General features: G+C 42.5%; 1 protein-coding gene and 1 pseudogene across 3 annotated transcripts in view; both read left to right on the top strand.

Annotated features, from left to right (window-relative positions):
* The window catches only part of LOC121283055 (lysine-specific demethylase 2B-like), a 161,211-nt gene that overhangs the window by 121,004 nt on the left and 12,663 nt on the right, over window positions 1–27,544 (top strand). For all 3 annotated transcript variants that reach the window (XM_041197052.1, XM_041197051.1, XM_041197053.1), the window contains exon 8: window positions 17,333–17,496. In XM_041197052.1, the coding sequence (XP_041052986.1) occupies window positions 17,333–17,496 (164 nt within the window). The remainder of the gene's footprint in view (window positions 1–17,332; window positions 17,497–27,544) is intronic.
* On the top strand, window positions 7,563–9,133 carry LOC121283257 (annotated as a pseudogene).

Genomic DNA, 27,544 nt, shown 5'->3' with positions numbered 1-27,544 from the left:
CTCTGAAATGGCTGAGCAAACCACTTAGTTTTCTCAAACTGCTACGACAGTATGATAAAAATAAAAGTAGATGCACCACCTAGCATACCCAACCCAGTCAATCCTGCAAAGTTTCCTTCCTAACATCAGAGGATTTGTGCCAGAATTGGGAGATCGATTTCACAGATTAGCCTGACAAATTCATACTCACGGAGCTACTCGCAATACCTTTCAGCCAACACCTTGGACTCTCCCATCAACTGGGAATGTCCTCTTCCACCAGCAGGCTAGATCTACCAGAGGTGGCAGCACGGTGGTATACAGTTGAGCAGCAGCGGCCCTGAGAATCCTCAACATTGACTCTGGACTGGAGAAGTCTCATGGAATCAGTCAAACATGGTAAAGGAAACCACCTGCTGATTACTACCTACCAGCCTCCTTCATCTGATGTATCAGTACTCTTCCAAATTCAGCACTGATGGTGGCGAGGATACAGAATGTACGCTGGAAGACTTCAGTAGCCATCACCAAAAGAGTGGCTCAGTAATATCACTGGTGACTGAGCTGGTTCAGTTCTAAAAGACACATCTACCAGACTGGGCCTGCAGCAGGTGGTGACAGGAAAAACCTAACCGAACTCATCCTCACCAATCTTATCTATCGCAGGTTCATCTGCCAACGACAGTATTAGTAGGAGTGACCAGGGAGGGGCCTTCTGGAGATTCAGTTCTGTCTTTGCAATGAGGACATCCTCCATCATGTGTGATTGATGGTACACCGTGCTAATGGGATAGATTCTGAACAGATCTAGCAGTTCAAGACTGTGCTTCCATGATATAGGCCACCAGAAGAGTTGAATTGTATTCCACCACAATCTGTAATCTCATGGCCTACTTTAACCCTGATTCTACGATTATCATCAAGATATGGGGACCAACTGTGGTTCAAGGAGACATGTGAAGAGCATGCCAGGAGCAACACCAGGTGTAACCAAAAATGAGGTGTCAAGCTGGTGAAATTATAGCATAGGGCTAATTGTATGTCAAATTGCAGAAGTGACATGCTGTAGCCAGAGCTAAGCAATTCCACAATTAACCAGTCATATAAAAACTCTACAGTCCTGCCACATCCAGTTGTGAATGGCCATGGATAGTTAAAAACAAACAGGAGGAGGCTCTATGAACATCCCATCCAGGACAATGATTGCTTAGCATGTCAGTGCAAAAGACAAGGCTAAAGCATTTGCAACCATCTTCAGCCAGGAGTGTTGAGAATCCATCTCTGCCTCCTCTTGAGGCCTCCAACATCACATGCTATACTTGAACCAATTTGGTTCACTCCCATGTGATATCAAGAAATAGCTGAGCATATTGAATATAATAAAGGCTATAGACTCTCACAACATCCCGGCTGTAATACTGAAGCCTTGTGCTCCAGAACTAGCCATGCCCTAGTACAGCTACAACACTGGCATCTATCTGGCAAAGTGGAAAATTGCCCAGTGATGTCCTGTCAACAAAAAGCAGCACAGATCCAATCCAGCCAATACCACCCTGTTGGCCTACTCTCAATTATCATGTTAGAAAGTTTTGGTAGAGCAAACTTGAAACTAATGAAAAACCAAATGGGCATGTTTCTGTAGAGCAGAAAGCAATGGCAACATTGTGAATGGGCAAAGGCAGTGTGGGAAGAGCAGCACGTAAGTGGGGGATGAACCTGGTGATTTTACTAAAACCACCATTTTTGCCTCAAAAGTTTACTTGATAGAAGGGGTTGTTGACAATGATATCAAGCGGCACATACTCAACAGTAACCTGCTTACCGATGCTCAGTTTGGGTTCCGCCTGGATCACTCTACTTCAAAAGCTCATTTCAACCTTGGTCCAAACATGAACAAATGAGCTGAATACCAGAGGTCAGATGAGCCCCTGACATCAAGCAGCCTCTGTAAAATTGAAGTATATGGAAGTTGGTGGAAGAGGGGATTGGGGGAGGAGCCTTATGGCTCAATGTATATGCCAGTTGTTTCCCATACTTATTATCTTCCCTTCTGGTCTGAAGTAAAAGGTAATTTTGTCATGTATGACCAGGAAGAGAACAGTTCATACTGCATTATTTTTATTTTAAAAACTTTTGTAGTAAGTTTCACTTCATTCTCTCATTTCCACCCCAACCCCCCAAAAAAACATTTTAAATGTTTTCACATTTCAAAGTTGCACCTTAATTAAGCCTAGAACCCCACAAATTCTGTGTTAGCACCAAGTAAACTTCTGAGGCAAAAATCCTGGTTTTAGTAAAATCACCAGGTTCATCCCCCACTTACATGCTGCTCCTCCCACATTGCCTTTGCCCATTCACCATGTTGCCATTGCTTTCTGCTCTACAGAAACATGCCCATTCTGTTTTTCATTAGTTTCAAGTTTGCTCTACCAAAACTTCCACTCCACAGAAATGGCATTTCCACCTTTGTGACTGAGTCATTGCATCAGTAACAGGTGCTATAATCAGAAAAACCACACTGCAGTCAATCATGGTCAAAGAACAGTACTTACACAGAAAAACCACACAGGACTCATAAGCCACATGTTTGTCCATCAACGCGGATCACACTGTACTAGTCAGTCCTAGGTTGCAACTGCAAAACATCCAGCATTTTAAGAATGTTCCATGCATTGTTATAAAACAATGACTAGAAAGGTTAACCTAAAAATGCTAGCTTGTGATGCTGAACACTAGCATTGAAATACGAATATCAGTTATATGCGAGGGGCAATCTTTGGCATTTGCTGTTTGATTTGTTCATAAATAATGGTGAGCGCTGTTAGCCTCACCATAGTTTTTACAGCAAATTCACTGTTAATTGCTTTTAATTTATCTTGATTAGGGATGCTCCTGCAAGCCTCCTAAAGAAACCTCTAGCTGCTTCTGTTCCAGATGTCACTCCCTCTCTCCTGATAGCTGCCCCACACCAACAGGCTTACCTTGACTGCCGGGGACAATTACAGGGAGTGCCTAGTAGCTAGCTGCCTCCTGCCCCACTTGCTCTATGGCCTCCTTGTCATTCGCACTGTGTTCAGGCAGGAGTTGTGTCTAGATAACGTCATGAACCCAAGTATTATAGTATCGGGTGAATTGGGGCGAGTCTGTTGCCCATGCTGCCAGCCACATGTTAAAATTGGTGCAGTGAAGAGTGTTACTTGCCCATCAGTGTGAGAGATCAGGAGTATGCCATGAAGCCACATGCCTAGTGCCCAACTTAAAGTAAAACAGATAAAAACAAAAAAACTGCGGATGCTGGAAATCCTATACAAAAACAGAATTACCTGGAAAAACTCAGCAGGTCTGGCAGCATCGGCGGAGAAGAAAAGAGTTGACGTTTTGCGTCCTCATGACTCTTCGACAGAACTGAAGTTGTTGAACGTTCAACTCTTTTCTTCTCCGCCGATGCTGCCAGACCTGCTGAGTTTTTCCAGGTAATTCTGTTTTTGTTAAAGTGAACCAGGTTTGTTGTTTTTCTTAGTCTGCATTCAGGATTAATTCATGCATAAGGTCACATCTTCAATCACAGAGACATGGGGCATTTGCTGTGAATTAGAAAAATAAGAACAAACTCTAATCTTGCCTGAATTACCTGGAAAAACTCAGCAGGTCTGGCAGCATCGGCAGAGAAGAAAAAAGTTGACGTTTCAGTTGAAAGGATCTGCATACTCTACTCCATTTGTCACCCTTTTCCAATAGAGGGTTAATGTAAGACAGCTATACATATTTCTGAATATGTATAGCTGTCTACACCACCAATACAATTAAACCATTTGATCTTTCACTTCCCTTAAACGGTCCTATGGTTTATTGCTTTCTGCTAGATAACACTTAACAAACTTAAATGACTTAAGCATAGTAAAAGAAAAACTGGGCAATGCAGCTTGACACAATCTCTTATTACAGTTAGGTATTAATTTATTTCAAATGACAGGCTCTCCAAATGCACGATTCTGGTGAAAAATGACACAGCATATTCTGAGGGCATCTGTTCAGAGATGCTTTAGCTGGGTCTGAATTCCATTTTGAATGCTGTTTTTGGGTGATTTTTTTTTGTCTAATCAAAAAGTTGGGATATGTCGCTAAAGTACCGGAATTGTTCTTTAGGGATTAACAAGCAAGGCTGCCTAGTCACAAAGTGTGCCCCTCTCAAAACACACTAACTTCCTGTTTATAAGCTCTGCATCTCTTCTTGTTAATAGAAGGTGTTAAGTTTAACATGCATTTTGAAGTTTTCCATAAGAGTTCATTCTTGAAGACCAGTACAAATTGACACTCTTTATCCTTGTATTGTTCAAGCCCTGGAATGCAGAAGAACAGAAGTCATGGAGAGAGCCCCATGTGGAGTAAGCTCCTTTGTAGGAGCGGGGTATCTCTAACATGTGGTGGTAGCCATTAACAATTAAGCTTACTGTTTCCAGAACTATATTGTATTATTTTATTTTTAACCATTTAGTGGAGAAGGAAAATGGTAGAGTATTAGGAGTATTTTTTTTCAAAGATCTAATTATTTGTGATAGTTATTGGTTCTTGACTGGTGGCTTTTATTTGATCACTATTTTTGTTTTGGGTGCTGGTTCCTGATTGGCAGCTTTTCCTACCTATTTACATTTGAACAAGGCATGGCAAGGTATTTGTCAATATAATAGCACCTCAAATTTCATGTAGTCTGAAGAAACAACACCAGCACTGTGTGACGTATTAAAGCAGCAGAATGTCTACAGTATCAGATAGCACTTTAACAAGCTCACTTTTGGTTAGTGGGGGTTGGGGGGGGGGGGGGGGGGGGGGGGGGGGTGGTGTGGGGGGGGGGGGTGGAGAGAGAGAGGTACCAGGGTTTGGGGGGGGTGGTGACTATATAATAGCAGCAATTAAACTCTAAATGGCCTTGCTCAATGTTTACTTAGCAGCACTTGGACTTTGCTGCTATGGTGAAATTTAAATCGGAATAAGTGCATTGTGCTTCATATGACTGAGTGCTCTATCATTAAACAGCAACATTTCAGCAACTGATTTACTGTGAGCATTGTCATGAGATTTCTGCTATTCTATGCAAAACACATGTACAGCAGTACTATGTAATGAAAAGTGTCCATTTTTGTTTCTGTGGGATGTGAAACTAAATTGTTCCACATACACGATGAAATGATTGCCTGACCAGAACTGCTTTCCCACGAGTTACCAGTTAGAGAGAAAGTTCAAACAGATGTGCACTCGAGCTCAACAACAGAGTGCCAGCTGCAACTATAGTAACTATTCCTAATCACTGCACTACTTCATAGAAAATTGAATTACAAGCATCGGTGCTTGGCAAAGCTCTGTTGAGGAATTTTAAATATGAAAGTTTGTGATTTATGTTCATTATCAGTTAAGATAAAATCTGCACTGAGATGGATTCATATCCAATAGTAAAGTAGCTGTAATCTTAACAGTATTAGCATCAGCACTCTTTTAAGAATGTTAGTTGTAACACTGAACTGTAGATAGTATTTAAACAATTGTTAGGCTCTGAGATACAAGGACATCGGGGAGCTAATTGATTTAGCTGTCCTAATGAAAAGAAAACATAAGAAAAGGAATAGGAGTAGGAATAGGCCCCTCAAGCCTGCTCCACCATTCAGTAAGATCATGGCTGATCTTTGACCTCAATTCACTTTCCTGTCCAATCCTTATACCCTTTGATTTCCCCAAGAGTCCAAAAATCTTATCAATTTCAACATTAGAGATACTCAATGACTGCAATTCTTTACACCAAGGACTGTGAATGCTCAAAGATTCACAACCCTCTAAATGAATAAACCCGTCCTCATCTCTGTCTTTAAATGACCAATCCCTTAATGAGACTATGTATATTAGTTTTAGATTCCCCAGCTAGGGGAAACAGACACACTATCTCTACCCTGTCAAGCCCCCTCAATCATATGAGATCACCTCTCATTCTTCTAAACTCCAGAGAGTTACAATATTCCGCCAATTAAAACGTGTTCTAATAGCACCTTTTTTGTTTTAGCGTGGTTGGTAACTTAGGGACGTTTCCTAATAGTGCTGCCGCCATTTTTGCTTTAGCGTGGAACATACTCAGACTTTTTTCTTTTTTAAAAATACCTGCTGTTTTGCTGTTTTCCTTCCACTCACCACTTCCCTCCTGCTCGTCGCCAACCCTAGTCCATGCCCTTGCTCATAGCGAGGGTTTAGGAGAGGGAGATGGCGAGTGGAATGATCAGGGAGGGAAGCGTGAGTTGGGGAGGTCTTGGAAGGAAACAGCAAGTTGGGAGAGGTGGCAAGCAGGAGGCAAGTTAAGATGATTTTTGGGCCAGTTAGGTTCAAGGCAGCCAATAGGTTTTTAATGTGAAATTGTAAAAAAAGAAAGTTCAGGAACGCAACCCACTCTTATTACATGTTTTCTTATGGGAAAGTGACTTTTGTTTAACACATTCTTATTTAGCATGCTGTTTTTTTCAGGAATACATTAGAAGTGCTTAACAAGGGATAGCTGTATAGGCCCAAATTTACTGAAATACTCCTCACAGGACAACATTTTCATCCCAGGAATCAATATCAATTGTATATTAATAGAAACAGAAAATGCTGAAAATATTCTGCAGGTCAGACAGCATCTGTGGAGAGAGAAACAGAATTAACATTTCAGGTCAAAGGCTGAGAACTGAGTCTTCAGAACTGTGTCAGCCATGAATCAGTTGGTAGCATTCTCACCTCTGAGTCACAAGATTCTGGGTCCAAGTCCCATTCCCAGGGCTTAAGTACAAAATCAAGCCTGACACCCCAGTGCAGTACTGAGGGGAGTACAGTCCTGAGGGAATGCTGCACTGTAGTAGGTGCCCGTCTTTCAGATAAGACATTAAACTGAGGCCTGCTCTGAAGAAGTCGTACAGACTCGAAACGTTAACTCTGTTTTTCTCACCACAGATGTTGTTAGACCTGCTGAGGATTTCCAGCATTTTCTGTTTTTGTTTCAGATTTCCAGCATCTGCAGTATTTTGCTTTTATCCTATAGGCCTGCTCAGGTGGATATAAAAGATCTCAAGGCACTATTTCAAAGTAGAGTAGGGGAATTATTCCCTGGTGTCCTGGCCAATAATTATCCCTCAAATAACATCACAAAAACAGATTGTCTGGTCATTATCGCTTTGCTATTTGTGGCAGTTTGCTGTGTGTATATTGGCTGCCAAGTTTCCTATATTACAACAGTGACTACACTTCAAAAAGTACTTTGCTGGCTGTAAAGCGCTTCTGAAATGTCTGGTGGTCATGAAAAGTGCTTTATAAACACAAGTCTTTCATTTGTTTGAACGGAGAGTTGTAGGAAGGGAACTGCAGAGCTTAGGACCTAGGCAGCTGACGGCATTGTCGCTGGTCCTAGATGGACTTAAAATCAGGGATGTAAAAGAGGCCAGATTTTGAGTGCAGAGATGTTGGTGGATTGTAGCGGGGTTACAGAGAAAGAGAGACAGGTGAGACCATGGGAGGATATAAAACCGATGCTGAGAATTTTAAAATTGGCTCCAGTCTGATAAGCACGGGTGATGGGTGAGTGTAATTTGGTCCAAGTTAGGATACAGGCAGTAGAGTTTTGAAAGAGCTCCATTTTATGGAGGGTGAAAGATGAGAGCCTGGCTAGGAGATAATTGGAATGTTCAAAGCTAGAGGCAACAAGGACATCAATGAGGGTTTCAGCAGCAGATGAGTTGAGGAGGGGGTGAAAATAAACAATATTACAGAGATAGTGGTGGAACTGAAATGTATTTGAAAGTTCCGCTCAGGATCATATAGGATGCCAAGTATGTAAATTCAGCCTCAAGACAGTTGCCCCAGGGAAAGGGATGAAGTTGGTAGCTTGAGAGCAGAGTTTGTAGCTTTGGTTGTCCCAATATTTAGTTGGAGGAAATTTCTGCTGATCCACTACTGGAGGTCGGGCAAGTAGCATGATGGATCAGAAGCAATGGATGGATCAGTAAGTGGCATTGTGGTAGAATTGGGTGTCATCAGCATAAGTGTGGAACCTGACTTGTTTCTGGATAATGTTGCTGATGGGCAGCATGTAGTTGAGAAATAGGAGGAGGCCAAGGATAGATCCCTGAGTGACTCAGAGTGGGAACAGGAAGCTACGACCAGTCAGTGCCTCTCCCCTAGAATTATCCAGCTCATCATTTCTTCCAGCCAGTTTCACCTCCTTTTCACCTCCACCCTTTAGGGAAATGATAACATAGCAGGGCAATAATGTAGTGGCAATGTTTCTATACTAGTATTCCAGGGGGCCAAACTAATGCTGCGAAAACATGCAGCCAGGGAGAATTTAAATTCAATTAATTAATAAGTATGCAATAAAAACCCTGTATAATTAGTATCATTAATAATAATCATGAAATTACCAGATTCTTGTAATGACCTTGGGGGGAGGAAATCTGCAGTCCTTCAGGGGAGGAAATCTGCTGTCCTTACCCAGTCTGGCCAACATGTGACACCAGATGCAATGCAGTATGGTTGAACCTTAATAATCTTCTGAAATGGCCATTCAGTTCAAGGGAAATTTAGCCAGAGCAGTAAGTTGCAGGTGGACCTGCACGAATGGTCAGGGGCTATGGCCCTAAATGAGGTGGAGGAGAAGCCAGGGCAGCCTCTGCATGTCAGCTATGGTAAGGTGGAGATAGATGAGCTGGGCAAGGTGCTGACCCCCACCCAGTTGTAGGACCATCCAGTCAGCATTAACTGGTCTGGATGTGATCCATACAAACTTTACACTGATTCTAACTGACCCAGATGCTCCAAGCAGGAAGGCACCAAAGTTTAGGGAATGACACCACTTCAGTGTGATCAACATGAAAGGGAATAACACAAAGTGGAAAGATTCAGTCTGACTATGTTGGCCCAGGTCCTCCTAAAGGAACTGGCCTTCACTGCTATGTCTGGCTGGTTTACGAACAATCTCAGCCACAGAAATGTGCTGAACAACGTTTGACCAACTGCTCAGACGATAAACGTGGGACATTCAAAACTGCAGCATTCCGTAAAAAGTACAACCTAGGCAGGGACATGCTACCAGGCCGAATGGGATAACTATGTCCCAAAACTCTATAAACAGTTATCTGGAAAGTAATTTGCAAAATCCGAATTAGTTTTGTTTTTCTTTTTACAAAACATATGTATTTCCACAGCATAACTGTCACAGCAACACTTGTTTGGCTGTATGGAGCCTGAAACAATGTTATTGATGCACAGTGAATTTGTTTCTATACCCCTAAATTAATGTCAATTTCAAAGTTCAGTTTTTTGCACCTGAACTGAAAGTACAAGGAAGTACAGGTGCCAATTTGATTTTACATTTACAATAAATTATTCAAGGCATGGAAGAAAAAATGTTGGCCTTGCTAACCCACTTCCCCCATCCCTAAGAGTGAATTTAAAAAAAAATCTCTTCCACATTTTCTACAATTGAATGTTGAATATTTTTGTTTTAATTAAAATAGAAATAATTAAATACCACAGTGCTTTGGGATGCTTTGAGTTTTTGTCATCAGAGAGCAGGAGTATTAACCAATGAGAAAGGAGTTGTTTATCTACAATATATTCAATCTATTGGCCCCAGTGCACAGTGCCATGGAGCTTTAGGCATGGATTTTTGTCTGGAATTTTGCTGGTTGTATAAGGTGAGCTGACTGATTCTGTTCTTGGTACATTTCCCAGGGCACATTAATAGAGGTATAGGGCCCTGCCTGCAATCCCATGGGTATGGTACAGTAGACAGGGGAAAGTGAAAGTGACTAATATCTTAAATTTCCTCTGAATTTTAAATTAAACAGCAGAGCTGTCAGCACATGTTAACCATTCATCCAACTGGCAATAGCTGGGGAGATTCATACAAAACCACAGAGGGGGAAAATCTTTTTTTGGGAAGATTTCCACAAACCCAGTTAATTTAATAATACAGCTACTAAAAATGGATCAAAATATCCCAGAGCTGAACTTCAATTAAATTTCAAAACAAGAATCACTTGTATGATTTAAATTTCAAATATTGGTATATTCTTAAAATGACCCAATTTTTACATTGGGGATTCATGTATCTTAGTGTGGTCAGCTGTTTGCGTGTACAGCATGGCGTCAGGTTACTATTAGAGGGCGTGTTTCACAACATTAACATTGGATCAAGGCCATAGTGGGTCAGTTTACAGGAAAAAGCTTCTCACAGAGAACTGTTCTGTTTTGCTGAGTTTTCTGAGTAAAGTGTAAATACTAATCATGACTGGTTTAATCCTGAACAATAATCTGAATTTTCTGCACAAAATATTGTTGCTATACAGCTGCCGCCACCTGCTGGTGAATTTCCAATTTTCTTGCTTTGCCATTGCATGTTAGAGAAGCTATACATTATTATTGGTGATAATAGATGAACACTCAATACATTTGTATAACATTGTTCCAGAATTGGCTTCAGTTGAAGCCTTAACCCTTTAGGAACATAGGAAGTAGGCTCATGGCACTCACTAAGATCATGGCTAATCTGTGGCCTGACTCCTTATACCCATCTTTGCCTCAATTCCCTTAATACCTTTGGTTAACAGATATCAATCAATTTTACATTTAAATTAACAGTTGAACTAGCATCAACTACCATTTTTGAAAGACAGTTGCGAACCTCTACCTCCATTTTTGTCAAGGTATTCCCTAATTTCATTTCCTTAATGGTCTGGCGCTATTTTATAGGCTATTTCCCCTAGTCCTAGATTCTCTAAGCAGTGGAAATACAGTAGACAGAGAAATGATCAACTACTCTAAATAGCTGGAATTTAACAAATCACCCCTTAATCTTCTAAATTTCAGGGAATAATACAGTTGTATTCCTAGCCCTGAACTTGCATTTTACCCTAGTTTTTCCATCTTCCCTCATGCACTCGCAAAGCTCATCTTTTCTATGAGACCCACCTCTTGCACCCACGCCCCTATTTCCACTAAACTGCTGACGATCTAACTTCCCTACTGTCGCAACATGATCTAGCACAACTGGATCCTTCCCCTCCTCCTCCAAGAACCTCACTCTGGCGCCAGGTAGACAGCATACTATGTGGAACTCTTGATTCTCCCATGTCACCTTAATGTCACAGGACTACTAATCCACCGGCCCAGGCTAATCCTCTGGATGCATGGGTTCAAATCACACCACAGCAGTTGGTGGTATTTAAGAGATAGTCGAAATCATGAGGGGTCTGGATAGAGCAGATAGAGAGAAAATGTTACCACTCGCAAAAGGGTCAAGAACGAGAGGGCACATTTAAAATAATTGGCAAAAGAAGCAAAATCGTTATGAGAAAGAACTTATTCATGCAGTGAATGTTTAAGGTCTGGAACTCACTACCTGAGAGCATGGTGGAGGCAGATTCAATGGAAACAGTCTAAATCCCTTTTGAATGCTATCTGAAAAGGAAGAATGTGCAGGGTTATGGGGAAAAGGTGGGATAGTAGCACTAAGTAAATTGCTCCAACAGAGCACGGTGCAGACACGATGGGCCGAATTGCCTCTGTCTGTGGTGTAATAATTCTGCCATAGTGTTTATGTAGGATGTTATCCATCCCTCTAATTTCTATATATTTATTCACTCAAGGGATTTGAGTGTTGTTGTGTAGGCCAGCATTTATTGCACATCCCTGGTTGCCCTTGCTTTCTTGAACCACTGCAGTCTCTGTGGCATAGGAACACTCACTATGCTATTAGGAAGGGAGTTTCAGGATTTTGACCCGGCGACAGTAAAGGAACAGCAATATGGTTCCAAGAGATAAAAACAAAAAAACTGAGGATGCTGGAAATCCAAAACAAAAACAGAATTACCTGGAAAAACTCAGCAGGTCTGGCAGCATCGGCGGAGAAGAAAAGAGTTGACGTTTCGAGTCCTCATGACCCTTCGACAGAACTTGAGTTCGAGTCCAGGAAAGAGCTGAAATATAAGCTGGTTTAAGGTGTGTGTGTGGGGGGCCGCCCCCCACACACACACCTTAAACCAGCTTATATTTCAGCTCTTTCCTGGACTCGAACTCAAGTTCTGTCGAAGGGTCATGAGGACTCGAAACGTCAACTCTTTTCTTCTCCGCCGATGCTGCCAGACCTGCTGAGTTTTTCCAGGTAATTCTGTTTTTGTGTTGAATATGGTTCCAAGTCAGGATGGTGAGTGACTTGGAGGGGAACTTGCAAGCAGTGGTGTCCCCATGCATCTGCTGCCCTTGTCCTTCTAGATGGTAGCAGTCAGGAGTTTGGAAATGCTGTTTAAGAAGGCTTTGTGAGTTCCTGTTGTGCATCTTGTAGATGGCGCACACTGCTGCCACTTGCCGAAGGTGGAGGAAGTGCATATTTAAGGTGGTGAATGGGATGCCAATCAAGTAGTCTGCTTTGTCCTGGATAGTTAAATTTCTGGTCGACGGCAACCCCAGGATGTTGATAGTGGAGATTCAGCAATGGCGATGCCATTGTCCAGGGGAGAGGGTTAGGTTCTAGATGGTCATTGCCTGTCTCTTATGTGGACACGGACTGCTTCAGTATCTGGGGAGTTGCGAATGGTGCTGAACCTTGTGCGATCATCTGCGAACATCCCCACTTCTGACCTTATGATGGAGGAAAGATCATTGAAACAGCAGATGATGTTTGGGCTGAGGACACTACCCTGAGGAACTCCTGCAGCAATGTCTTGGGACTGACTGATCTCCAACAACCACAATCATCTTCCTTCGTGTTTACCCCCTGATTCCCAATGACTTCAGTTTTGTTAGGACCCCTTGATGCCACAGCTGGTCAAGGGCAGTTACTCACTCCTCACCTCGAGTTCAGCTTTTTAGTCCACGTTTGGTACAAAGCTGCAATGAGGTCAGAAGCTAAGTGGCCCTGGCGCAACCCAAACTGAGCATTCGTAAGCAGATTATTGCTAAGTGCCATTTGATAGCACTGACGGCAACACTTTCCATCACTTTGATGATCGAGAATAGATTGATGGGCAGTAATTGGCTGGTTTGGATTTGTCTTGCTTTTTCTGGACAGGACATACCTGGGCAATTTTTCACATTGCCAGGAGGATGCCAGTGTTGTAGCTGCGCTGGAACAGCTTGGCTAGGGGTGCAGCTAGTTCTGGAGCACGTCTTCAGTACTATTGCCAGAATGTTGTCAGGGCCCATAGCCATTGCAGCGTCCAGTGTCTTCAGTCATTTCTTGATATCACATGGAGTGAATCGGATTGGCTGAAGACTGGCATCTGTGACACTCAGGACCTCAGGAAGAGGCCGAGATGGAAAATCCACTCAGCACTTCTGGCTGAAGATGGCGGCAAATGCTTCAGCCTTATCTTTTGCACTGATGAGCGGGGCTCCTCCATCATTGAGGATGGGGATATTTGTGGAGCCACCTCCTGTTCGTCGTCACCACCATACATGATTGGATTTGGCAGGACTGCAGAGTTTAGATCTGATCTCTTGGTTGTGGGATCGGTTAGCTCTGTCTTTCGCATGCTGCTTCTGCGCTTTGGCAAGTAGTCCTATGTTAAAGCTTCATCGGGTTGACATCTCATTTTTAGAAATGCCTGGTGCTGCTCCTTCATCGAACCAGGGTTGATCCCCTGGCTTGATGGTAATGGTAGAGTGGGAGATTTGCTGGGCCATGAAGTTACAGATTATGCTTGTAAACAATTCTGCTGTTGCTGGCCTACAGTGCCTCATGGATGCCAGTTTTGAGTTGCTAGATCTGTTTGAAATCTATTCCATTTAACACGGTAGTAGTACCACACAACACGATGGAGGGTATCCTCAATGTGAAGACGGGACTTCGTCTCCACAAGGACTGTTTGATGGTAACTTTTACCAATGCTCTCATGGACAGATGCATCTGTGATAGGTAGATTGGTGAGGACGAGGTCAAATAGGTTTTCCCCCTCATTGGTTCCCTCACCGCCTATCGCAGACCTTGTCTATGTCCTCGGCCAACTCAGTTAGAAGTGATGCGACCGAGCCATTCGGTGATGGACGTTGAAACCCCCCACCCCCACTAAGAGTACATTCTGTGCCCTTGCCACCCTCAGTGCTTCCTCCAAGTGGTGTTCAACATGGAGGACCAATTCATCAGCTGAGGGTGGTGGTAGGTAGTAACTAGCAGAAGGTTTGCTTGCCTACGTTTGGCCTGATGCCATGACACTTCAGGTGTCCCGAGTTGATGTTGAGGACTCCCAGGGCAACTCCATCCCAACTGTATACCACTATGTCGCCACATCTGGTGGGACTGTCCTGTCGATGGGTCAGGGCATACCCAGGGGATGGTGCTGGTGGTGTCTGGGACATAGTCATACTCACAGAATCATGGAATTATACCTTACAGATAAATGTCGGGCGGGTTTCTTGACTAGTCTGCGGGACAACTCTCCCAATTTTGGCGCAAGCCCCCAGATGTTGGGAAGGAGGCCTTTGCAGGGTTGTTAGTTTGTTCAGGGTTATTGTTTTGGGTGCCCAGGTCAATGCCCTGTGGTCCACCCAGTTTTATTTCTTTTGGACTTCGTAGCAGTTTGATACAACTGTGCTAGGCTGTTTGAGGGCAGTTGAGAGTGAACCACATTGCTGTGGGTCACATATAAGCCAAGCCAGATAAAAATGGCAGATTTACTTCCTAAAGGACATTAGTAAACCAGCTGGGCTTTTATGACAATCAACAATGGTTTTGTAGCCACCATTAATTTAGCTTTTAATTCTAGATTTATTAATTGAACTTAAATTCCACCATTTGAACACGTGTCCCTGGAACATTAGCCTGGGCCTCTGGATTACTGTTCAGTGACATTACCGCTACACCACCGCCTCCCCTCTAATTATTGAATCCCCTACAACTACCACATATTGCTTCCCCACCTGCACTGTAGTCTGTATTCTGGCTGCCCTTCTAAGGATCTTCATCCTTGTCCTCAGCCTTAGCAAGTACCTGTTGAATAGGGTTAGTTTCTGTGGATCCCTCTTCTCCATTTGTCTGGATTCCCCTTTGTCTACACGCCATTGGTCACACCAATCCCTTTCTGAACCTATATCTCTCCACAAGGTGTAAACAAGCTTTGGATACTTCTGTCCCCTCCCTTGAAGGTAGGAATGCCTTCAACTTGCATTCCAACCTGATGACTCGAAGCTGGAGAGATTCAAGGCGGAGATACCTGCAGGCTACTGGCTTGAGCAGCCAAGAGGATACTTGTTTCTCTGCTTTACAGAATTACAAAACAGAAAATGCAGAGTCAAGTTGTAGTTTTCTTTTAGTTGCCTTGCACTGAAAGCACAGCTGGTGCTCTGCTAGTATAATACTGGCCAACAGGGGAAAAGCACCAACTCAAGTGGAACAGAAACTTGCTGATGCAGCCTCACAACTGGCTGATTCCTCAGCAGAATTCATGACTAGACTGTTCTAAAGTGGAAAACAAAAACAGAATTACCTGGAAAAACTCAGCAGGTCTGGCAGCATCGGCGGAGAAGAAAAGAGTTGACGTTTCGAGTCCTCATGACCCTTCGACAGAACTGTCGAAGGGTCATGAGGACTCGAAACGTCAACTCTTTTCTTCTCCGCCGATGCTGCCAGACCTGCTGAGTTTTTCCAGGTAATTCTGTTTTTGTTTTGGATTTCCAGCATCCGCAGTTTTTTTGTTTTTATCTCTGTTCTAAAGTGGACCTGACCTGTACATCCTTTTTTGCTGTTTGGGGTATGGATCAATAGTACTCCCTAAAAAGATTAGTACCAGAACAATTGGAATTTTAAGTCCAAGGTGTTTAGCTTTATGGAAGCTATTAAACTCCTTTCTTAACAGCGCCAGACTGCAGCAGTTCAAGAAGATGGCTCAGAATCACCTTCTGAAGGGAGTTAGGGGTAAGCAACAAATGCTGGCCTTCCCAGTAACATCTACACCCCATGAAAGAATAAAGAAAAAAATAAAATGGAAGGCAGACTGAACTGAATCTTGGTACTTGACATCCTGTAAAAATTAGTGTACTTTTTAGATGCAGATAAAAAATCTGAGCAGTATTTAAGGGAAGTGACAGGAGTCTTACCCACCAGCTGGAGAGATAGTGAGAGCTCTGTGTTGCCCTTTTTAGAGAAGGCCTGCCATATTAATTGTCACAGGCACTTAACTGGACAGTGGCAGGCCTTTCCTGGGATCAAGGACCCTGGAGGCAGAAGTCCTTCCTGCCGAGAGCTGTCAGCCAATCAAAGACCAGCAGCTCTATGAACAGCAGTGTCACATGGCTGCTGCGGTACGACGCCCAGCAAAGGCCGAGTATAATTGCTGGATCTCAGGCAACAGGTGGGTGATGACGGGAGAGGGTTTGCGGGGTGGGGATTGAGCAGGGAGGTGTTCGGGAGCAAAGGTAGGGAATGGCTCTCGGACCCTATTCCCAATGTCGAGTCCCTCGACCACACATGGAGTACCTTTTAAACAAGAGACCTAACGTCAGTACCACCACACCCCCCTGGAGCCCGCAAGCAACACTGCATGGGTTTGCTGCTTGTGCTGCCTGCATGGTGAGTTCCCCACCTGTCACTGATTAATACTAGTGGAGGGGTGGGAAGGTTGCCCACAGGTTTTTCCATCATGGATTTAATTGGGGTGGAGGTGCGAAGGCCTCCCCACCCTTCCACCTGAATAAATGCTCCCCTGTTACCAAACTCACCATGAGGAAGGGCATTAAATTATGCCCTCTGAATCCATGTCTATTTTGTGCAGTGCAATCTGAGTTACGGGTAGATTAGACATTCATGACAGTAAATGTTACATACAGTAATATAGTGCTGCTTACAAATTGCTGTATTTTGTTTCTTTCAGTATAACATCTTCATGTTCAATGTTTTATGGACTTGCAAAAAGAATTGTGATGTTCTACATATACTGGTTTCATATGCATCCTTCTAATCCTGAGTCATTACTGTATTCTTACTGTATAATACAGATTTTCTTGATGATCGTGAATGCAATTAAACGGTTATAGTATACAAATTGCTTTGGAGCAAATCAGTGTCCAACTACAGACCATATATAGTAAGACTTGCACATTGTGCGCACTTACCTAATCACATTTTAGCTGCTGTACTTTTATGTAACTGCTGACTTGTGTATACACGCCATGGGGGTTTAGTCTAAAATGAATTGGCACTTTTAAGGGTGCAATTTGAGTGCTGTGGTATTTGATAAATTAGCACCATTATTCTATATTTAATAAAAACAATTGCTTTCACTTGGTAACTTTCTACTAGCCTACTGCACGGTTTCACTGACTGGCTTCTTTTCTTTTTCAATGGTTGCAGGTGTTGTGATAAGCGGCTGTGGACCACAATTGACCTGAGTGGCTGCAGATCAATCACTCCAACTATGCTGAGTGGAATCATCAGGAGACAGCCCATCATATTGGACCTTAGCTGGACAAACATCTCCAAAAAGCAACTCAGTTGGCTCATAAACAAGTTACAAAGTAAGACTGGATTTAGTTCATGTATTTGTGAACTCTGAAAAGGTACCTTATGTAGTGTCTCTAGAAAGAGGCAGATTGTATTAACATCTCATTGAATATGTAATATTACAATATTGGGAATGTTGAACAATTTAATTATGGTACTATTTTAATTTAATTTACTATTTTAAGATCATTCCCTACATTGAGAACTTCATTTAAAATTGTATCATAGAAATACTGTGGTGCAGATTAATCCAGAAAAACACTAAGCGAGTAGTGACTTTTACAGACTGCTTGTTTTTAAGGCAGTGGACAGCTTTTAGAACAGTTCTGTTGTCATGTTGGACTCATTCCAAACCTATGAACTCTAGGGCAGCAGATGACGGTGAACACCTCCACCTGCAAATTCCCCTCCAAGTAGCTCACCATCCTCACTTGAAATATATTGTCGTTCTTTCACTGTTGCTAAGTCGAAATCCTGGAGCTCCCTCCCTACTAACATTATTAGTGTTCCTACCCCACATGGACAGCATAGCGGCTCACCATCTCGAACACAATTAGGGCTGGACAATAAATGCTGACTGCCTCAGCGGCACCCACACCCCAGGATTGAGTGAATGGGTGAATAAAGCAGTTCAAGAAAGAATTTGAATTTATATCCTTTCACAAACTCAGGTTGTCCAAAGCCCTCCACAGCATATAGTTTTTTTTTGAAAAGCAGTAACTGTTATAATATAGGGAAATGTGGCAGGTGATTTGGTCAGCATGGTCCCACAAAAAGTAATGAGAAATGCCCAGATAATGTGTCTGATATTAGTTGAAGGATAAATATTGGCCAAGACATCCATAAAGCTACCCTGATCTTCTTTGATTAATGACATGGCATCTCTTATGTCCACCTGTGAGGACTGGTGGGGCCTCAATTTATCATCTCATCTGAAAGACAACACCTCAGATTATGCAGCACTCAATGTTGCCCAGAAGTGTCAACCTGGATTATGTTCTCAAGTCTCCAGAGTGGGGCTATGAGTTTGTAACTCGGAGACGAGAATGCTGCCATAGAGCCAAGGCTGGCAACTTTGTTCTGCTATAACTAGTTTGGACAAAATGCTTGAAAATAATTTAGATTTCGCTTTCAAATTCAAAAATTGAATTCAATTTGGCTTGGAGCTATATAGAGATAACTGAAGGCCTATTTGATAAGGAGGTTAGAGTTGTGAAAAGGGACATTTTACATACAACTATCAGATCAGCGTGAAGTGATTCCATACGAATTAGGTACAGGAGTAGGTCATTCAGCCTCTTGGGCCCGCTCTGTCATTTGATAAGATCATGACTGATCTGATTTTGGCCTCACTCTACTTTTCCTGCCTACCCCTTATACCCTTTGACTCCCTTGTTGGTCAAGAATCTATCTAAATATGCCATAAAAATATTCATCGACCCTGCCTCCACCGCTCTCTGGAGAAGAGAATTCCACAGACTCACGACCTTCTGAGCAAAAAAAAAATAATTTTCTCATCTCCAACTTAAATGGGAGACCCCTTACTTTTAAACTGTCCCTTAGATCTAGTCTCTCCCACAGGGGGAAGCATCCTTCCATCATCCAACCTGTCAAGTCCCCTCAGGATTTTGTTCAATAAGATCACCTCTCATTCTTCTAAACTCCAATTGATACATGCCCAACCTCTCTTCATAAGATAACCCCTTCATCCCAGGATTCAATCGAGTGAACCTTCTCTGAATTCCTTCCAATACAAGTATATCCCTCCATAAGTAAGGTGACCAAAACTCTACACTGTATTCTAGATGTTGTCTCACTAGTGCCCTGTACAACTGTAGCAACACTTCCCTACTTCTTTATTCAACAAACAACAACATTCAATTTGCTTCCCTAATCACTTGCTGTATCTGCATACTAACTTTTTGTGATTTGTCTACTAGGGCACCCAGGTCCCTCTGTATGTGGAGTTTTGCAGTCTCTGTCTATTTAAATAATATGCTGCTTTTCTATTCTTCCTTCCAAAGTGGACAAGTTCACATTTTCCCACATTATACTGCATCAGCCAAATATTTTCCCAGTCACTCAACCTATCTATATCCCTTTGCAGACTCTTATGTCCTCTCCACAACTTACTTTCCCACCTATTTTTGTGTCATCAGTAAATTTAGCAGCCGTTCATATTGCTCTCCTTCACCAAGGTTTTTGATACAGATTGTAAATAGTTGAGGACCCAGCACTGATCCTTTTCGCAATCTGCTGATTACATCTTGCCAACCCAAAATTTATCCATTTATGCCTGCTCAGTTTCCTGTTAGCTAACATATCCTCTTTCCATGCTAATATGTTACCCCCTACACCATGAGCTCTTATGTTGTGAGTAACCTTTGTGGCAGCTTGTGAAAGTACAGCACATCTACAGGTTCCCCTTTATCCACATTGCTTGTTACTTCCTCGAAGAACTCTAATAAATTATTGAAACACCATTTCTCTTCCACAAAACCATATTAATTTTGCCTCATTGCAATGAGATTTTTTAAGTAACCCTATAACCTCCGTAATAATAAATTCCAGCATTTTCCTATGACAGATGTTAGGCTAACTGACCTGCTTTCTACCTCTCTCCTTTCTTGAATATAGATGTTACATTTGCTATTTTTGCTATCTAATGGGACCTTCCCAGAATCTAGGGAATTTTGGAAAATTAAAACCAATGCACCTAGTATCTCGGCAGCCACTTCTTTTAAGACTCTAGGATTAAGTCCATCAGGACATGGGGACTTGTCAGTCTTTAGTTCCAATCCTTTCCTTGGTGGTTGTTTTTAGTTCCTCCCCTCCCTTTCATCTCTTGATTTACAATTATTTCTGGGATGTTATTTGTGTCTTCTGCAGTGAAGACAGATGCAAAATATCTGTTCAATTCATCTGCTATTTCTTATTTTCCATTATTAATCCCCCAAACACATCCTCTGGAGGACCAACACTCAGTTTATTTTTTTCCTTATTGAATACCTGTAGAAACTCTTACTCTCTGTTTTTGTATTCCTAGCTAGCTTTAGTCTAATTTTTCTCTCTTTATTAATCTTTGTCATTTTTTGCTGTTTTTTTTTATGTTCTGTCAAATCTCCTGACCTGCCACAAATCTTCATGGAACTGTACGCTTTTTCTTTCAATTTGATTTCAATTTCAATTTGATACTAACTTTAACTTCCTTAATTAGCCACAGATGGTGAGTGTCTTTCTCTTTGCTGAGTATTATGAAATATCTCCTTAAATGTCTGCCATTGCATCTTTGCTGATCCACCCCTTAACCTAATTTCCCAGTTCCTTCAGCCAATTCTGTCTTACCCTCATTATTGCCCTTTTTTAAACTTAAAACACCAGTCTTAGACTTCCTCTTCTCTCCGTCAAACTAGATGTGAAATTCAATCATGTAATGATTGCTGCTACCTAGGGGTGCTTTCACTTTGAGGTCACTAATTTTTGTTTTATTCTTTCACCGGATGTGGGCGCTGCTCGCTAGGCCAGCATTTTTATTGTCCTTAAGAAGGTGGTGGTGAGCTGCCATCTTGAGCCACTGCAGTCCATGTGGTGTAGGTACACCCACAGTGCTGTTAGGGAGGAAGTTCCAGGGTTTTGACCCAGCCACAGTGAAGGAATGGCAATATATTTCCAAGTCAGGATGGTGTGTGGCTTGGAGGGGAATTTGCAGGTGGTGATATTCCCATGCAAGTGCTGCCTTTATCCTTCAAGGTGGTAGAGGTTGTGGGTTTGGAAAATGCTGCCGAAGGAGCCTTGGTAAGTTGCTATAGTACATTTTGTAGATGATACAAATTGTTGTCACTGTGCGTCAGTGGTGGGTGGGGTGCCAGTCAAGCTGCTTGAGTGGTGATGGAGCTGTCCTCATTCAGGCAAGTGGAGGATATTCCATGACACTCCTGACTTGTGCCTTGTAGATGGTGGACAGGCTTTGGGGAGTCAGGAGGTGAGTTGCTCTCTGCAGAATTCCCAGGCTCTGACTTGTCTCATTGCACATTACCAGATCTCGAATAACCTCCCTCGTTTGCTCTAGAACATGCTGTTCTAAGAAACTGTCCAGAAAACACTATGAACTTATTTTCCAGGCTACCTTTGGCAATCTGATTTGTCTAATGTATATGTAGATTAAAATCACCCATGATTATCACCATATCTTTCTCACAAGCTCCCATTATTTCTTCCTGTATATCCTGTCCTACAGTGTAGTTACTGCTTGGGAGCCTGTAAACTGTTTCCACAAGTGTCCTATCTTTGCTATTTCTTATCTCTACCCAAACTGATTCTGCATCTTCATCCGAACTAAGTTCATCTCTTTCTGTTGTATTAATGTTATCCTTAATTAACAGAGCTGTCCCTCCACCTTTTCCGAACTTACTGTCCTCCCTGAAGTGTCAAGTCTCCTTGAATATTCCGGTCCCAGCCTTTGTCATCTTGCAGCCATGTCTCATCAGATCATACATATTTATTTCTGTATGAGCTGACAATTCATCAATTTTGTTGCAAATGCTACACATATTCAGATACAGACACTTTTTGTTATTTTTGCAACCTCCAGCCTCATCTGCTGGCACATAAGTTTGTACGGTCTGTCCCTTCCTGCTACACTAATTATCGTTACCCTTGTTACCTTGCTCTCTTGCCCTGTCCTGTCTTTAATTTATCATATCTTCCCTCACATGATCTCTCTCCCCTACTATTTAGTTTAAAGCCCACTCTACCGCCCTAGTTCTACAACTTGCCATAACACTGGTCCCAGCACAGTTCAGATAAAGACCACCCCAGTGGTACAGCTCCCACTTTCCCCAGTACTGGTGCCAGTCTCTCATGAATTGAAGCCCATTTCTGCCACACCCATCTTTGAGCCACACATGCAACACTCTAATTCTACTTACTCTAAGTCAATTTGCTCGTGGCTCAGGTAATAGTCCAAATTTAGCCCCTAGCTGCTCTTACTCTCTAGACAGAACCTCTTTCCTAGTCCTACCAATGTTATTGATACCCACATAGACCATGACAACTGGATCCTCCCCTCCGTCTGCAAGTTTCTCCCCAGCCTAGAGTAGATGTCTTGAACCCTGACACCGGGCAGGCAACACAGCCTTTTAACACTCGCTCTTGGCTGCAGCGAACTGTGCTTATCCTCCTGACTATACTGCCCCTTACCACCACTATATTCCTATTAACTTCCCCTACTTGAATGGCCTCCATGCCATGGTCAGTTCGCTCATCCACCCTGCAGCCCCCGCTCTCATCCATACATGCTGAAAGAACCTCAAACTTGTTGGACAATTACAAAGGCTGAAGCTCCCCCATTCTAACTTCTTCTAAGTCCCCATACTGCCTCTCTTGCAGTCAGACCCTCCTGTCCCTGACCATGGACCCAGTCAAAGTGTCCAGGTAACTTCCCACCTTTCTAATATGTCACAATATGTGCAACTCAGCTTCCAGTTCCATGACTCTGAGCTGAAGTTCCTCAAACCACAAAACTTACTGCGGACGTGTTTGTCTCGGATTACACTAATGTCTACAAGCTTCCACATTCTGCAGCTGCAGCACATCACCTGCCCTGCCAACTTTACAGTGTTTTGATTAATTTATTTTACTGGTTAAATTTTAATTAATGCATTTAGTCCTGCCTGTGGTTATATTCTTATAATTTCAATAAATGTTCTACTGACCCCAATTGAAATTTCCTGGTTAAGATAAATAGGAAATATTCACCAATCACCTACCTGCTTCCTTGTGATGTCACATCTCAATTTTTCTTACCAAATGGATTCCTAGTTACATGCGGTGGTGGTTGACCCCGCTGCTCTCGCTTTCTGCGCTACCTTTTGAAATTTGTTGGTCTCGCCGCTGTCCAATATTTCTCTTTTCACATGAAAGTAAATGAAGTAGTTAAATAAAGCTTGAATTCGGAGTCGGGGCCTGATGTGCAAAGCTGAGCATCCCTAGAGAAGGGCTTTCACTCTGTTGGGTTTCAGAAGCCTTCATATTCCCTTATTTTGGTGTCCATGCTTCATGCTGGCACCCAATGTATGGTTGGGAATGCATCATAAGATTGTGGCACTTCATAATGCAAATTAAAATATGTGCAGAATGTTGTAAGTTACTGAAATAGAAGGGTATTCAGCCCACATTACTGTAACGACTCTTACTGTCTGAACAGACTTTAACAGAATGGGAAATTCTATCTGTGATTTGAAAGCCAGTGGCTGAGTTTAACCAACTGAATAACTGCTGAATATTTTATCCTTTGGCATTAGAGGATTAAATAAAATGTATGCAGTTCATTTATACAATTGTGAGGCTCCCAACTAGCTATTCAGCACTCTTAATGCCTACCTTAATTTACCGGTCTGGTAACAACTGTTAAGACAAGAATATATAAATAGGAGCAGGAATAGACCATATGGCCTATCAAGCATTTGATATAATCATTGTTGATCTTGGGCTTCAGTCCACTTTCCCACCCCCGCCCCATATTCCTCGATTCTCTGAAAGACCAAAGATCTATCTATCCCAGCCTTAAAGGTATTCAACAGTGGAGCACCCACAGCCCTCTGGGGTAGAGAATCCCAAAGATTCACAACCCTTTGTGTGAAGTAATTTCTCCTCATCTCAATCCTAAACAATCGGCCCTTTATCCTGAGTCTGTGCCATCGTGTTTTAGATTCCCCGTCCAATGTAAACGATTTCTCAGCATCCACCCTATTAAGTCCCTTCAGAATCTTGTATGTTTCAATGAGATCACTTCTCATTCTAAACGCCAGAGAATATAGGCTATTGGGATTAGGGGGAGGTGTCTTTGGACCATAAGTGATCTGGAATGAGAGCCACCAGAATCATTGAAGTCTTCAATCCCTCCTCAGCAGGTAGAATCTTATTAGGTTTGTCATTTGATCCTGAGGGTGGACCCATGAATCTTTGCATTTGCACAAAGTTAGGGACTATAACAGCAACTCCTACATGAACATCATGGATTGGTAATGGGTTAAAGATATATTTCTTACTTCCACCTTACTGTATGATGCAGATTGGTGCCTTGCATTCCAAAGGGTGATTGCCTTGTATGTAATCTCCATCCCACCAATTAGTCAGTGTATTTCTAACTAAGGTACAGTTCAATAGCTGTACCATAGTGAAAAATGGAAGGCAATGCTGCCTGACAAACTACCATTGGGCAATAGTAGTTTGGCAGAGTTAATGCATTTTTTTTTTAATTCATGCCTACAAATAACTCCAATCTATCTGCTCCAGTTTGCCTAATTGGAGCAAGGTAAATTAAATCTAATATGAAATACTGACCTATGTCTATTAGCCAAGAAAGCCAAATGAATACTCTTTTTAGATATGTATATTTTAACTGCAGAATGAGACTCTCATTTGAATACAATAGTGTTTGGCCAATGAAGTTGAAGAATTATGTTCCAGAACTTGCTGCCTCCCTAGCCAAGCTGTTCCAGTACAGTTACAACACTGGCACCTAATTGGCAATGTGGAAAATTGCCCTGGTATGTCTGTTCACAAAAAGCAGCACAAATCAATCCAGCCAGTTACTACCTCATCAGTCTACTCTCGATCATCAGCAAAGTGATGGAAGGTGTCATCGACAGTGCTATCAAGCAGCACTTACACAGCAATTACCTGCTCACCAATGCTCAGTTTGGGCTTGGCATGGCCACTCAGCTCCTGACTTCATTACAGCCTTGGTCCAAATATGAACAAAAGAGCTGAATCCAAGAAGTGAGGAGCGAATGACTACCCTTGACATCAAGTAGCATTTGACCAAATGTGGCATCAAGGAGCCCCAGCAAAATTGAAGTCAATGGGAATTGGTGGGGGGAGGGGATCTACACTGTTCGGAGTCTTACCTAGCACAAAGGAAGACAGTTATGGTTGTTGGAGGCCAGTCAACGCCCCAGGACATCACTGCAGGGATTCCTCAGGGTAGTGTCCTAGGCCCAATCATCTTCAGCTGCTTTGTCAATGACCTTCCCTCCGTCATAAGTTCAGAAGTGGGGATGTTCACTAATGACTGCAGTGTTCAGTGCCATTCGCAACTCCGTAGATACTGAAGAAGTCGGTGTCCACATGCAGCTGGATAACATTTAGGCCTGGGCTGATAAGTGGCAAGTAACATTTGTGCCACACAAGTGCCAGGCAATGACCATCTCGAGCAAAAGAGAATCTAGCCATCTCCTGTTGACATTTATTGCCGTCGCTGAATCCCTTTCATCAAAATCCTGGGATTACCATTGACCAGAAACTTAGGATCAGTCATGTAAATACTAGCTACAAGAACAGGTTAGAGGTTGAGCGGGGTGAGTAACTCACCTCCTGACTCCCCAAAGCCTGTCTGCCATGTACATGGCACAGTCAGGAGTGTGATGGAATACCCTTGCCGGATGAGTGCAGCTCCAGTAACACACTAGAAGCTCGATGCTATCCAAGACAAAACAATCCACTTGATCAGCACTCCATCCACCACCTTAATCATTCACTTCCTCCGCCACTGATGCACAGTGGCAGCAGTGTGTACCATGTACAAGATCTACTGCTACAACTTGCCAAGACTTCTTTGACAGCACTTTCCAAACCCATGATCCCTACCACCTAGAAGGACAAGGGCAGCAAGAGCGCTGGGACGGCACCAGCTGCAAGTTCCCTTCCAAGCTACTTGAAACTATATCACCGATCCTTCACAGGGTCAAAATCCCTGAACTCCCTCCCTAACAGCACTGTTTGTGTACCTACATTACATGGACTGCAGCAGCTCAAGATGGTGGCTCACCACCACCTTCTCGAGCAATTAGGGATGAGTAACAAATGCTGACCTAGCCAGTGACTCATCCCACAAAAGAATAAAAAAATGCAAACTCAAATTGATAAGGGGATCCAAATGTTGTGTGGTATTGTATCTTGGAATGTTGGTGTGCAGTATTCAAATGTGAACCAGTTTAATTCTGAATGATAGTGATCTTATGCCCTCCTCTTTTCGCATTCGAACCTCCAAATGAATACATTCTTTGACATTATCTAACATGGGAAGGAGGAAGTGGAGGAGCATCCCTTTCCTTCAGAATTCAGTTGATAAAGATGTGTGTCTAGTCTACTTCAAAGCATATTTATATTACAGAAACATTTCTGCTACTCAATTGAGCACTTGATTATATCAAAAATGGCTTCTCGTAACTGTATCCTATGCCAAATTGAGACAGACATATACTTCTTATACTTTTGCTACTGGTAATGAGCAGGGCTGCCCTTTGGGAAGATGGTTAAGTGATTCGGAGATAAATTAATCTCCTGTGCTTTCTATTAGAAATAAGAGAAAATTAATTGAAAATGAAGCAAGATCAGAGATTGCTTATGAATGGCAGAGTGTGGTGAATGATTTAGTGAGAAACTGAAATATACTGCTAGATTTGAGCTGATTTGTAATGATAAACTGAAATATATTGCATCGCAACTGGAGCCAGCACCTGCAGCTGTTAATTGGTTAATTACCCCTGCTGTTACAATGTTTGTACCTGTCCATAGTCCTGGCCAGGACACAAGTGCAGTCATTTATGGAGGAGAAATGGACCATATGTAAGTGTACAATCCCTGTAGAAATCCATTAGCTGAAAAGAAAGGAATCCCAAACAACACAGACTAAAGGAATTGAGTAACATGTTTCACACTTTAAAACTTTTACTGTAACAATCAAACCCAAAATTAATATAAAATTGTCTGCATTAACAGACAAATGGTATTTCGCTCAAAGATGAATTTCATTTGTAATAGCTGATACAACAAAGATACGCCTCATGAAATTACAAACACATTCATCACTATACGTGCAACTGTGGGACCACATGATATCTCCTAGTCTTTTCAACTTGCCCTCTGGGAAGGAGGATCTCTCATTTTTCCCACTCGATGGATTTAGCCCTCAAATCACTTCTCACCGGCAGCAGTATTTTAGTCAAAGTCCCCGGATATAGTTAACACCAAGTCTGTGAATCCTCTCACTCAAGTCAC

The sequence above is a fragment of the Carcharodon carcharias genome, chromosome 10 (assembly GCF_017639515.1).
Source record: "Carcharodon carcharias isolate sCarCar2 chromosome 10, sCarCar2.pri, whole genome shotgun sequence".
Lineage (NCBI taxonomy): Eukaryota > Metazoa > Chordata > Chondrichthyes > Lamniformes > Lamnidae > Carcharodon > Carcharodon carcharias.
The sequence above is the reverse complement of the archived record's forward strand: the minus strand, read 5'-3'. Positions and strand labels throughout refer to the sequence as shown.